The sequence below is a fragment of the Candida tropicalis genome (assembly GCF_000006335.3).
Source record: "Candida tropicalis MYA-3404 genomic scaffold supercont3.9, whole genome shotgun sequence".
Classification (NCBI taxonomy): domain Eukaryota; kingdom Fungi; phylum Ascomycota; class Pichiomycetes; order Serinales; family Debaryomycetaceae; genus Candida; species Candida tropicalis.
Genome location: NW_003020061.1, coordinates 185,008 through 197,113, shown reverse-complemented (window position 1 = coordinate 197,113; position 12,106 = coordinate 185,008). Strand labels below are relative to the sequence as shown.

Sequence of the window (12,106 nt, the reverse complement as noted above, 5' to 3'; positions counted from 1 at the left end):
TAGCATTTATTTAGCAATATTAGAGAAGGTAGTAAACTACAAATAGATATCAAGATGTTCTATATACGCATTGTTTGACTACTTTTGTTTGTTTTACTCCTTTCTTGACTATTGCTGATTTGTTTATTATTAGAAATATACATTTATTTTGTCTTTTAAAGGATATTTAATTGTAGAATTATAGATTTTGATCAACCATACTTTAGCTAGTAAATGATAGCGTTTAGGTTGTTCACACAGTCGTGGTTTATCTATTTAAAAAATCTACATGAGAGAAATGAATATTTGAAAGGAAAATCCATACAAGGAATATTATTTATATTAATTTAATAGTATAAACTGGATTGCTAGAATGATAACTCGTTAGTAGATCCATATATTAACCTAGTAATTATAGGCCACTAACCAACAACTACATCGAATCATTCCACAATAATGTAAAAAAAAAACTAACGCTCTTAATTATCAAAACATACCTTAACCATGAAATATTTTTCTAGTTTTTTCTTTTCCCTTGTTGACATGAGAAAAGTGGTGATAACTTCTAAAAATTCGGTATGTTTGTATGCAGGAATAGACAAAACAAAGCACGTGCCACACTAAAAAGTTGAAATTGTTTCCCTAATTATTCATAAAGTAGTAAACGATACTGATACTGTTGATTAATTAGAGTAAAGTCAATAGTTTCTTTGATAAATTCCAACAAATTGCCAGTTAGGGGTAAATATAATCATTTTACTATAAAAGTATTACCAATTTTGAGTGAAAATATAAAAAGTCACATTTACTTATAATACAAACATACTGGGGATATATCTCCAATGATACTTACCACAGGATGATTATAGATACCTACTTTATAGATTATTCAAATGAAGTCCAAACATCCATAAAATTGAACTACCCTTTTTTTAGGTCGTGTATATTTTGACAGATATTTTAAACCATCAATCAAAGTCTAATCCAGTTTACCAACTGTAAAATACTTCAAGTAAACGTAGATTATCTCAATTATATACCCAAGTTTACACTCATATTATCAACTACAACCTCATACACCAATTCTTTGCAATAATAAAAAAAAAGATGAGGACATTCATGTGTATGACGCACAAGACTGCAGTCATCAAAGTAATTCTTTCCAAACTATGATTCATACACAAAAATTGAAACAACATTACTTACACAAGTAAGAAATGTACATTCTTTAATAAGTAGAAATCTTTTTTAAGAAAAAAAAAGAAATTCTCCCGAGGGTGAGTCGAACACCCGACCATTAGATGGCAAGGTTGGTTGAATTGCAACCAATTGTAATCCATTACAGTCTAATGCTCTACCAACTGAGCTATCGAGAGCTTTGATTGGTTAACGTCATAATTTCAGGTGAACAAACAATGGATACTACCATATATAATTCTGATAATTTATATTGCAAATAGGTTTCAATCATGATAAATTCAATATGTAACGTAATATCATTGTGCAAAATCCCCCCTTGAACAGGGTTATATCCTATAATTTATAAAAATAAAGTGGAATTTATCTATACAAAAATGACTAATCATTATAGGGGCGGAATATATAGAAATACTTACACTCGTGCTCTTACCAAAAATATTAAGGGTAGTGCACATTGGCAATAGAAATAATTTTCTTCATAACCCTTTATTTTATTTTTGCTAACAATATGTTGATGTTAAATGCCCCACTCTCGTTTTATTCTTATTAAAGAATAGTGATTAAAATCCGAAATGGAATGACATGAATATGTTTTTTATACAAGACATTGTTGTTGTTGTTGTTGTTTCAGAAATAAAATGAAAGTGTCATGTAAAAACCAGCAAATTTGCTATTGATGACTCTTTAATATTTGTTGAGAATGATTTCTGGAGAAACAGTGAAGAATAGTTTGCAGAGATAAATTACACACTTTAAAATCAGTGGGATTATTTTGTGTGTGCTCTTGCTCATTTATGTACAAACATATGCAAGTGTAATTATCTTTACTTTGTTAATTACAATGAGATATTGGGTGTTAACCAGAGAGAAATATGTAGCACTGTACCGTATCACGTGTTCACACCATTATGCTAGTCTAAAATTTCTTTCTTACTTTCTTTCTTTCTATCTGTATTGTTTTATTAGTTTATTCCTTGTTTTGGGTGTGTGTTTTTTTTTGCTGGTGATTTGTTCTTTAAGGGAAAAGTTGTGGATTTCCCGTTTTTCTGTTTTCGTTGATTAAAGTGTACATGTACATAAAGAAGAAGAAGAAGAAGAAGAAAAAATTTTCTCTCTCTCTCTCTGACTCTCTCTGACTCTCTGACTCTCTCACTCTCTCAGTTACGCTCACCCACCTTTACTTTAAATTAAAGACAAAATCAGTTTCTACCCTTTTTCTTTAATTTTTAATTTTTAATTTTTATTTACTACTATTATTCAACAACCTCTACAACCACTACCACTACAACCACTACCACTACAACCACTATATACTAATCACTTACGGATTATATAATCTACTACTCTGATATTATTCAACAATAAACTACTACATTCAATTCTTCATCTTACTCCATTCACTCCCACACTGTATTAATATTATCAATAACATCTATCAATTATTTTTATTTTAATTTTTACTTCTCCCATCAATCATTATTATTATTATTATTATTATTATTATTAATATAATTATTTATTTATTTACTGATTTTTTTATCCCAAGTATATCTACTATTCTTCCCATAGTCCCCTATATAAGAATTGTTTATTTTTTTTTTTAAGAATGAGTTTTGCAAGAACTGAAAGACGTAAATCAATGGCGGAACGTAGACCAAGTACTAGCTACACTCCCCCAGTTATTCCTCATTTGGCCGGATTGGAGAAACCACAGGATCAATATTTGAAATTAAACAACTGTGACGTATTAATCTTGGGTACGGGTTTACAAGAAAGTATTTTGGCCGCTTCTTTATCATGGCAAGGTACTCAAGTTTTACATATCGATCAAAATAACTATTATGGTGATTCTTGTTCAACTTTAACTATAGAACAAATCAAAAAATGGTGTATGGATGTAAATAATGGTAAAATTAATCATTTCCAAGATGCCCAAATTTATATCCCTGGTGGGAAATTCACTAATCAATTTAATTCAAAAGATTATGGGATTGATTTGACTCCTAAAATTATGTTTTGTCAAAGTGATTTATTGAGTTTATTAATAAAATCAAGAGTTTATCGATATTTGGAATTCCAAAGTTTGTCTAATTTCCATGTATTTGAAAATGATGATTTCCAACAAAAAGTAAATGCAACTACCAAACAAGATATTTTCACCGATAAATCATTATCTTTGAAAACAAAGAGAAATTTAATGAAATTTTTAAAATTTTTATTATTAGATCCAGAAATTGAATACAAGGAAAAGATAAAACCATATAAGGATTCTCCAATTCAAGATTTCTTGAAACAAGAATTCAAATTAGAAGAACCTCAAATTAATGAATTGGTTTATTCAATTGGATTAAGTTATAAAGAACAAACAAACACAAAACAAGCTTTGATTAGAATGAAAAGATTCTTGAGTTCATTTGATATTTATGGTAAATTCCCTTGTATGGTTTCAAAATTTGGTGGACCAGGTGAATTGCTGCAAGGTTTCTGTAGAAGTGCTGCTGTTGCTGGTACAACTTATAAATTGAACACAAAATTGGTTGATTTTGATCCAACTTCAAAGATTGCCCATTTTGATGATGGTTCTCAAATTAAAATTAATGAAAAACTTGTCATTTCTCCAACTCAATTACCAAAATTCTTACAATCTTCTTATGATAAAGTTGTCGAGAATTTAAAACCTTTTTATATCACAAGATTTGTTACTGTTGTTAGACGTGATTGTAAAGAATGGATGTCTGGAAATGAATCACTGGCTATTGTTGTATTCCCACCTCATTCATTACCTACAAATAATAATTTTTCAGTTCAAGTTATAATTCAAAATGGAGGTTCAGGAGTTTGTCCAAACGGTCAAGCTATTTGGTTTAGTAATACTATTGAACAAGATTTAAATCGTGCTAAAGCTGATTTAGAATCTGCATTTGAAAAAATGGAAGCTTCATTATTAAGAGAAAGTTCATCTGATGAAATTGTTAATGATATATTGGATGAAGAAGATTTCGTCATGAGTGAACAAGGTACTCCAATACTTGCAAATTCATTCAAATTGGGCTCTTCATTGATTAATTTTGTTCCTAAAGAGAAATTGGAAATTGTTTGTAAATTGGGTTATGTGGAAAAAACATACATCAATCCAGATTTATCAAATATTTTCAAACCAAATGAATCAAACAATATAATTTATAAAAATGTTCAAGATTCAAATAATGAAATAATTTTCTCCAATATGCCAAGTTCAGAATTAAGTTATGATGGAATTATAACAGATGTTAAATCAATTTATCAAAAAATCACAGGAACAACTGATGATTTCTTTGATGTTGATTTTGAAGATGATGAAGATGAATATGATAGAAATAATCAACCCGTTGTGCCTCCAAAAAGACCATCTGTTGTTGGAGGTATTGTTGGTGGTGGTAACCACGGTAATTCTAGTAATGCCAATTCAGGTACAAATCTTGCTGCTTTCAGAGAACAACTGAGTAATAATAATAACAATGAAAATGCTATTGATTCAGATGATGATTCCGATGATGAAATGAGAAATGATGATGAAGAAGAAGATCAAGGTAGAGGTCCAGAACCTTTCGGAGCAGATGAAATGGAACTATAATAAATAAGTAAGTATAATAGAAAACTTTTTATATATATATATATGTAAATGATAATAATGATTGGTTTCCTTGTTTGTTTTTTAACTAGTTTTTATACTCCTCATGTTGAAGTTCTTTATATAATTCCAAATAACTGTATTTATTACGTATATAATCTTTTTTTTTAATAATAAACAAATATATATAAATCGAAAAAAAGAGGTATCTATCTAATTAAAAAATATCAAGAACTGAAATGAAATCAACGAATGGCAAGTATAGTTGTTTTGTTTTTTTGTTATACAATTAAAACAATACCAAGGATAAAATTAATTAAAATTAAATTAATCATTGAATTTTCTAATTTTAATCCATTATTATAACTACCAGTTTGAACAGGATATCCACTTATCATACCAGTATAAGTTGAATAATCTCTAGTTGTAAATTGATCAGCAACTGTAGTACTTTGTATAGTATTAGTACCACCATCATTTGATGATGTAATACTATTTAATATACTTCCTAAAATTCCATTACCTCCATTAGAAGTAGTAGAAACTGATGTTGTTCTTGAAGTTATTAAAGTTGATGAATTAGAATATCCTTCTGTTGCTGTGGCATTTATACCTAATAATGAAGCTAACCAATTATCAGTACTTGATCTAGTAGAAGAAGAAGATCTAGTAGTTGAATTTCTTGATCTTGTAGATGATGAGGAAGAAGTAGTTGTAGTGTTTGATGAAATGGTTGAATTTCCAAGTAATGCTTGTAACCAATTCTCAGTAGATGTTGTTGTAGTAGATGATGGTTCTTCACTTATTTCAGTTTCTGATGCTTCAATTTCATTAGTAGTTTCAGTTTCTTCATCAAATTCAGAAGTTTCATCATAATTATCCGTTGATTCTGATTCTATAGTTGATCTTGTATTTGTAAACAATGTTAAAACAACATTACTTGAACTAGTTGAATCATTTTCTGAATTTACACTAGTACTGGTACTGGTACTTGTAGTTTGTGAAATTCCAAGCCAATTCAAGAAATTAAAACTTGAAGTAGAACTAGATGATGATGATGAAGATGAAGTTCCAATTGCTCTAACTGAAGTAGAACTAGGAGTAGATAATCTTAAAGAACTCGTAGTTGATTGTTGTTGTTGTGATGGTGGACCAGTTCCATACCAATCATGACTAGTCAAAGGACTATTTGTAGTTCTTTCAATAGATGTTGAAGAAGGTGGTGTGGTTGTTGATGTTGTTGAACTTGCTGTACTTTGACCTAAAGTAGTACGACCAGCACCAAATAATCCTTGATACCATGGTTTATTACTACTTGAACTACTACTACTAGTAGATGATGATGACGATGAAGTTTCTATATTTGAAGGAGTTCCATAAATTTGATACCAAAATGTAGATCCTGTACCTTGATCAGTAGTTGAAGTAGTTACGATTTGTTGAGTAGTTGAAGGAGTTCCAAATAATTGATACCAAAAAGTATTTGAAGTAGTTGTTGTTGGTATATCATCATCTGCTCTTTTAATATGTAATCCCAGTACTAATGGAATAGAAATTATTATCAATGTTTCAATTTTCATATTTATGATTCCTTGATCTTCGAAAGAGTTAAATTTTTCTAATATAAAAGAAAATGGATGATTTATAAGAATTTATATAAATTCTAGATTTCTATTTATATTTTCAAAAATTCATCGTCATGGTTCCTAAAGAATATTAACCTAAATAGTAAAAAAAAGGAACAACGATTCAATGTCCGGATTAATGAACTGTGAAATCAAATAATCACGATACTGAGAAAATTTCCTTTTTGGGAAATATAACCTGAATGCAAAAAAAAAAAAATCGAGAAATAGTACTAGAACAAAATTTCTATTCCCCTGTTTATTTTTTATGTAAAATATTCTATATCGTGGGGTCTTTAAAAATACCATTCAATAGTTTATATTATTCAACTATCAAGATGTCAAAACGCATTTAAGTGTCCTTGGTTTCAGCTTGGATTGTGGAAGAAGAACGATCGATCACTAACAATGAAGTTGATAGTGATACCAGCAACTACACACACGCATTTGTCCTTTTTTCTTCTTATTCTTTAAAGAACATTATCATATACATTAGCTTGCTATAACACTCCTTGTTTCATTACCCACATGGTTGTGGCTTAATTGAAATGAAATTACCAATGGTGAGGTTTATCCTGTGATGGTATTTGATTACTCTTTTAAGTTATCGTCGATAAGCGCCGCACATTTTTAACAACTGGTAGCCGCAAATTATAGGGCTATAGCCCTAACTTATAAATTTATCGCCATTTCACACGACTTTTAGTCTAATTTTTTTTTTGCCTCATAGTGAGAATTCCCCCTAACACTCACTCACACTGAGTGAAAAATTTCTACACCTCATTCCAAAATCTTACCTGGGTTCTTCTTTTGGAAACCACTGAGCAGTAAATTGATTTACTTGACGAAGAAGTCTATACAGTATAATTAATAGAAAAAATAAATCATCCATAATGTCTGATATTGAACAAGAAACCGTTGTTGAAGAAGTTGTTGTTGAAGAACAATCCGGTGCTATTACCATTGAAGATGCTTTAAAAGTTGTTTTAAGAACTTCTTTAGTTCACGATGGTTTAGCTAGAGGTTTGAGAGAAGCTTCTAAAGCTTTATCTAAAAGAGAAGCTCAATTATGTGTCTTGTGTGATTCCGTTACTGAAGAATCTATCATTAAATTAGTTGAAGCTTTATGTAATGAACCAGAAGAAAAAATCCCATTGATTAAAGTTTCTGATGCTAAATTATTGGGTGAATGGGCTGGTTTATGTCAATTAGATAGAGAAGGTAACGCTAGAAAAGTTGTTGGTGCTTCTTGTGTTGTCGTTAAAAACTGGGGTGCTGATTCCGATGAAAGAAACATTTTGTTGGAACACTTCTCTCAACAATAAATTAGTTAATCTGATTTATTATTATTAAAATAACAACTATAATCCATTTTTTCTTTTAAGAATATATTGTATATTTTTTATAACTTGTAATATAAAAGATTAATGCATTATTAAAAAGATAAAAACAATATTGATTGATACTGATCAGTGTCGCGTCATATAAGATTCATTTATGACACTATAAATTAGACACGGTCTTGTTAGCGAGACACGGGAGCGGGAAAAATAAACCCACCAAAAAAAAAAATAATCAAAATCAAAACAATTCATTTCTGGAGTAAACAAATATATTCCGTGGCGACAACAAGATATGGACGATAGGACGTTAAAGAAAACAGCAAGGATACGGGGTTCAGGGTATGTATAATTCTATGGGATGATACTTTAGAAATGCATTTATACTAACATGATATTTATTACCAGCTCCCGAAATATTCAATCATCAGAATTAAATATAAGCAATTCAACACAAATTAATAATCAACGAATAAATAAAAAACATGCACGAATAAGAGGATCAGGATTACGAAATACAAAAACTACTCAATCATTAACTATTGATTCATCATCTAATAATGAGAATAAACGATTAGTTTCACAGTTATCATCAGCGTTAATAAATAAACAAGATTTGGAATTGACTAGATCAACAAGAAGAAAATCATCCATTTTACCATATACTATTATTGATAAATTACCACCTTTAAGAAGAAATAAAAAAAGAGTTAGTTTTAAAGAACCTGATTTAAATACAGAGCATGAATTGCCAGATATTGGATTTCCAGAAGAAGAAAACACAACACCTGTGAAACGAACAGTAGGAAGACCAAAGAAACAAAAATCATTACGTGGAAGAAAACCCAAATCAAAGGAAGATGAGCGACAACAACAACAACAAGAAGAAGAAGAACAAGAAGAAAGTGATACATCATTACTTAAAGCACAAGCGATTGATGAGAAAATTGCAAAAGTTAAACAAAGAATAAAAGAATCTGGATTAATTGGAAATGTAAATTCAAAAAGTAGGAAACGTATTAATGAATCAAGTATTTTAGATAGTCCAAAGTCAGAAAATTCAGAAATTGGATTAATTAATGGATCAAAAAGATCACAACATTCATCATCAATTAAGAAAAGAAAAGTATCATCAGGTGAATCGTCACTAATATCACAACCTTCTTCACCACCACCACCACCACCACAACCATCTTCAATACGTCAACAAGTCATTCCTACCCCATCTCCTGAACCAGATATTAGCGATTCTGAACAAGATAGTGATCCAGATTATGGGAATTCAATAATTCCTAATAGAAGAAGACAAGGGGCAAATATAATATCATCAGGTAAAACTCGACGAGTAGCACTTCCATTATTATCAAAAACCAAAAGTAAAATCACTATAGATTATCCAACACTTGTCAATGCATCAAATAATCGAGGTAGAATACAACGAGCAAGAATGTTGGATGTATTACGATCATTAATATCAACATTTGAACCACCACCTTCATTAACTAATAATAATTTAGAAATTCATGAAAGATTTAAAAATAATTTACTTTCAAATATAGATAAATTAAGAGATGAAACTACAACAATCGAAGATATTGCTAAAAATATTCATTCTGTACAAAAAGCTAAAAAAGAATTAAGAAAAATGATATTTGATTTAAAAAATGATCATGTTGATATTGGTAATCAATTGAATCAATTACGTGTTAATATAAAGAATAAAAAACAACAATTTGAATCTTTAAATTTATTAACTGATCAATTTAAACAAACTAAAGAGATGATGTTGATGATGGAGGAGAAGGAGGAGGGAGGTAAGAAGAATAGAAATTCAGGATTGAATGATGATGTTCAATTAAAGTTGGCATCGTTAGGAAAGATATTGAATCCCGATATTGGATTATGTTCAAAACTTGAACACATCAATAATAAACTTGAACATTTAGATGAGTCTATATAATAAATAGACATTTGTAACGAATATTTAAATTTGTATTATTATCAATTATTATTATACTAAATTACTGTACAAAAAAAACAAAAACAAAAAAAAAAAACTAAAATAACAATTCATGATATATGAAAACAATTTAATGAATAAAAACAAAAAATCAAACTTACGATTATCCAGTTAATGATTAAATTATAAGGAAACAAAAAAGAAAGATATCATATCCCATCTGTTCCCTAAATCCATGTAAGCATTGGTACTTCCAAATCTCTCTCTCTCTCTCTCTCGTGCTCCACTTTTTGACTTGATTCATTTCTCATATTTAGTTCTCATCTTTAATCAAAGCCAAAATCATTCTATACAAGTAAAAGAAGAACATCAATAAATGGAAACCCAATTTCAAGAAAGATTCTTTTTTATGTTTAGATAAAGTTCTAAAAATTTCAGTAGCATCCAATAAATGATTCTTAGTATAAAATTTATTAACATTATAAGCCAATAATGGTAAATTCAACAAGAAACAAAACCAATAACCATTAATTAAAAATAAAACAGTAATAAATGCATGTAATCCAGCTTCTGGAATAAACCAAGGATTTAATTTATTACATAATTCAATTGGATTAATATAATCACATTCTAAATCAGAATACATAATTGTGAAAAAAACTTGAGAAAACAAATTAATTGCATTGGTAACAACCGCAAGAATAAATAACCTAATTAATAAATTGGTTAGTTTCCATTAATGATGAATGGGTACTTAGTTGTTGTTTACAGGTAACAATCATTAAATAAGATGCTATCATCAATTCTTTCACGTTGTCTTTGAACTTGACAAAAAATTGCCGTTCGCCAAAATGGAATAAATATGACAATCTAATCCATAAAGTGTGTGTATAGTTCCTGGATTACCCATGCTAAGTAACAGTGATTTGTCGATGAATAAATAACATACCATCCTTCACCGTTCATTTTAAGTATATGTTTATGCAAGTAAATAAGTAAAGGAGTTGATGATTAATAATAATAATAATAATAATCAAAAATTGTTGATAATTACAAATCTAATTTAAAGGTGATAATTTTTTTTCTTCTTCTTCTCTTACAGCCAAAAACAACAAAAAAAAAATTTTTTTTTCTCTCTCTCTCTGTTCTTCTTTGATCTTCTGTTTGTCTGTTGATTGATTGATTGATTGTTGATATGACAAAGAGAGAGAGAGAGGAATTTCAGATTACGTCGACTGATTGCCCCCATTGCGGTCGAATTGGCTCGCACAAGATCTTGTCCACCCCCCCCCCTCTCAAGGAATTGTGATCTAAAATATTGTTACATTGCAAAATGATAAACACACAAGAAGTCATGAACACGTATTATATATTATTACACATAGCTAACTCTTTTCTACACATTTCCATTTCCAATCTCTTTCTTTATCAACTGTTATAATATCATCAACTTTACCATCAAATTCAATTGGAAATTTATCAAATTCACCAAATTCAATTAAATTAACCCATTTTTGTTCATTCACATCATACCAACATCTGATTACGTGAACGGTATCTTTATCTTGAATAACTCCTTGGATCCAATTCCCAATTCTAACTAACCTACCTAATCCATTAATCAATTCTAATGCAAAGATAGGAATATTGGCATCATTATTTTCTTCATCTTCTCTAACTTCTTTATTTGGTGTATGTTTTAATGGATCCAATGATCTCCATATTTCAATATATGGAGAAACAACACCATTATCATTTTTCATCTCACCAGTTTCTTTTCTATCTAATCCATATTCACTAAATGTTCCAATATCAGAATCAATAACTAATGGATCCCCCAGAATTAAACTTTCATGTAATGCAACTGATGATATAACATTATCAAACTTAATACGTCCATTATCCAATGGAATTTCTTTACCAGCAATACACCATTGGAAAACTTCATGAAATTTTTCATCTTTATTGATTTTAGAAATATATGGATAAAATGATTTGAAAATTCTTATATCTACATAATTATCATTTGGTGTTGTGAAAGCCAATGTACTTGTAAGTTCTTCTGGTTCTGCCGGTGGCCATTGAATAGATACTCGAGTTGAAATAACCATCTTTGATAATAATACGTTGATATTTTACTTTAGTTGTAAATAATAAACAAATGCAACAAAAAACCAAAAGAATTAAAGACAAATAAGAAGGAATTAAATACTCTTGATAAATTCAATTTGATTAAATCTGGAGAACGGAATAATAATAATTAAAAAGGGTAATTAAATTCCGTTTATCTATAAAGAAAAAAAAAAAAAACTGCGAAATATATTACTTAAATTAGAAACTATAATAAATACACTAATATGATTGATCAGTTAGCGCTAAACAAAATCATTTC

At 29.2% G+C, this 12,106-nt stretch overlaps 6 protein-coding genes and 1 non-coding gene across 7 annotated transcripts; 3 read left to right on the top strand and 4 right to left on the bottom strand. All coding sequences in view use genetic code 12, as the record gives it.

Moving 5' to 3' along the window:
* Positions 1-1,246: 1,246 nt before the first annotated feature.
* Positions 1,247-1,355, bottom strand: CTRG_06409. The gene has a single exon. It is a non-coding gene; the product is annotated as a tRNA-Tyr (tRNA).
* A 1,430-nt stretch (positions 1,356-2,785) lies between these two features.
* Positions 2,786-4,792, top strand: CTRG_05659 (GTPase-activating protein; the record flags this gene model as incomplete). The annotated part of the gene is made up of 1 exon (XM_002551315.1): positions 2,786-4,792. The coding sequence occupies one exon, from the start codon at positions 2,786-2,788 to the stop codon at positions 4,790-4,792; it is 2,007 nt and encodes a 668-aa protein (XP_002551361.1).
* Positions 4,793-5,070: 278 nt separating this feature from the next.
* PGA32 (Pga32p) lies at positions 5,071-6,369 on the bottom strand (the record flags this gene model as incomplete). Its single annotated transcript, XM_002551314.1, has 1 exon — positions 5,071-6,369. One exon carries the CDS (start codon positions 6,367-6,369, stop codon positions 5,071-5,073), a length of 1,299 nt encoding a protein of 432 aa, XP_002551360.1.
* Positions 6,370-7,307: 938 nt separating this feature from the next.
* RPS12 (40S ribosomal protein eS12) lies at positions 7,308-7,739 on the top strand (the record flags this gene model as incomplete). The annotated part of the gene is made up of 1 exon (XM_002551313.1): positions 7,308-7,739. One exon carries the CDS (start codon positions 7,308-7,310, stop codon positions 7,737-7,739), a length of 432 nt encoding a protein of 143 aa, XP_002551359.1.
* Positions 7,740-8,145: 406 nt separating this feature from the next.
* On the top strand, positions 8,146-9,714 carry CTRG_05656 (uncharacterized protein; the record flags this gene model as incomplete). The annotated part of the gene is made up of 1 exon (XM_002551312.1): positions 8,146-9,714. The coding sequence occupies one exon, from the start codon at positions 8,146-8,148 to the stop codon at positions 9,712-9,714; it is 1,569 nt and encodes a 522-aa protein (XP_002551358.1).
* A 313-nt stretch (positions 9,715-10,027) lies between these two features.
* On the bottom strand, positions 10,028-10,360 carry CTRG_05655 (cornichon family protein; the record flags this gene model as incomplete). Its single annotated transcript, XM_002551311.1, has 1 exon — positions 10,028-10,360. The coding sequence occupies one exon, from the start codon at positions 10,358-10,360 to the stop codon at positions 10,028-10,030; it is 333 nt and encodes a 110-aa protein (XP_002551357.1).
* A 739-nt stretch (positions 10,361-11,099) lies between these two features.
* Positions 11,100-11,825, bottom strand: CTRG_05654 (uncharacterized protein; the record flags this gene model as incomplete). The annotated part of the gene is made up of 1 exon (XM_002551310.1): positions 11,100-11,825. One exon carries the CDS (start codon positions 11,823-11,825, stop codon positions 11,100-11,102), a length of 726 nt encoding a protein of 241 aa, XP_002551356.1.
* Between the last annotated feature and the right edge of the window lie 281 nt (positions 11,826-12,106).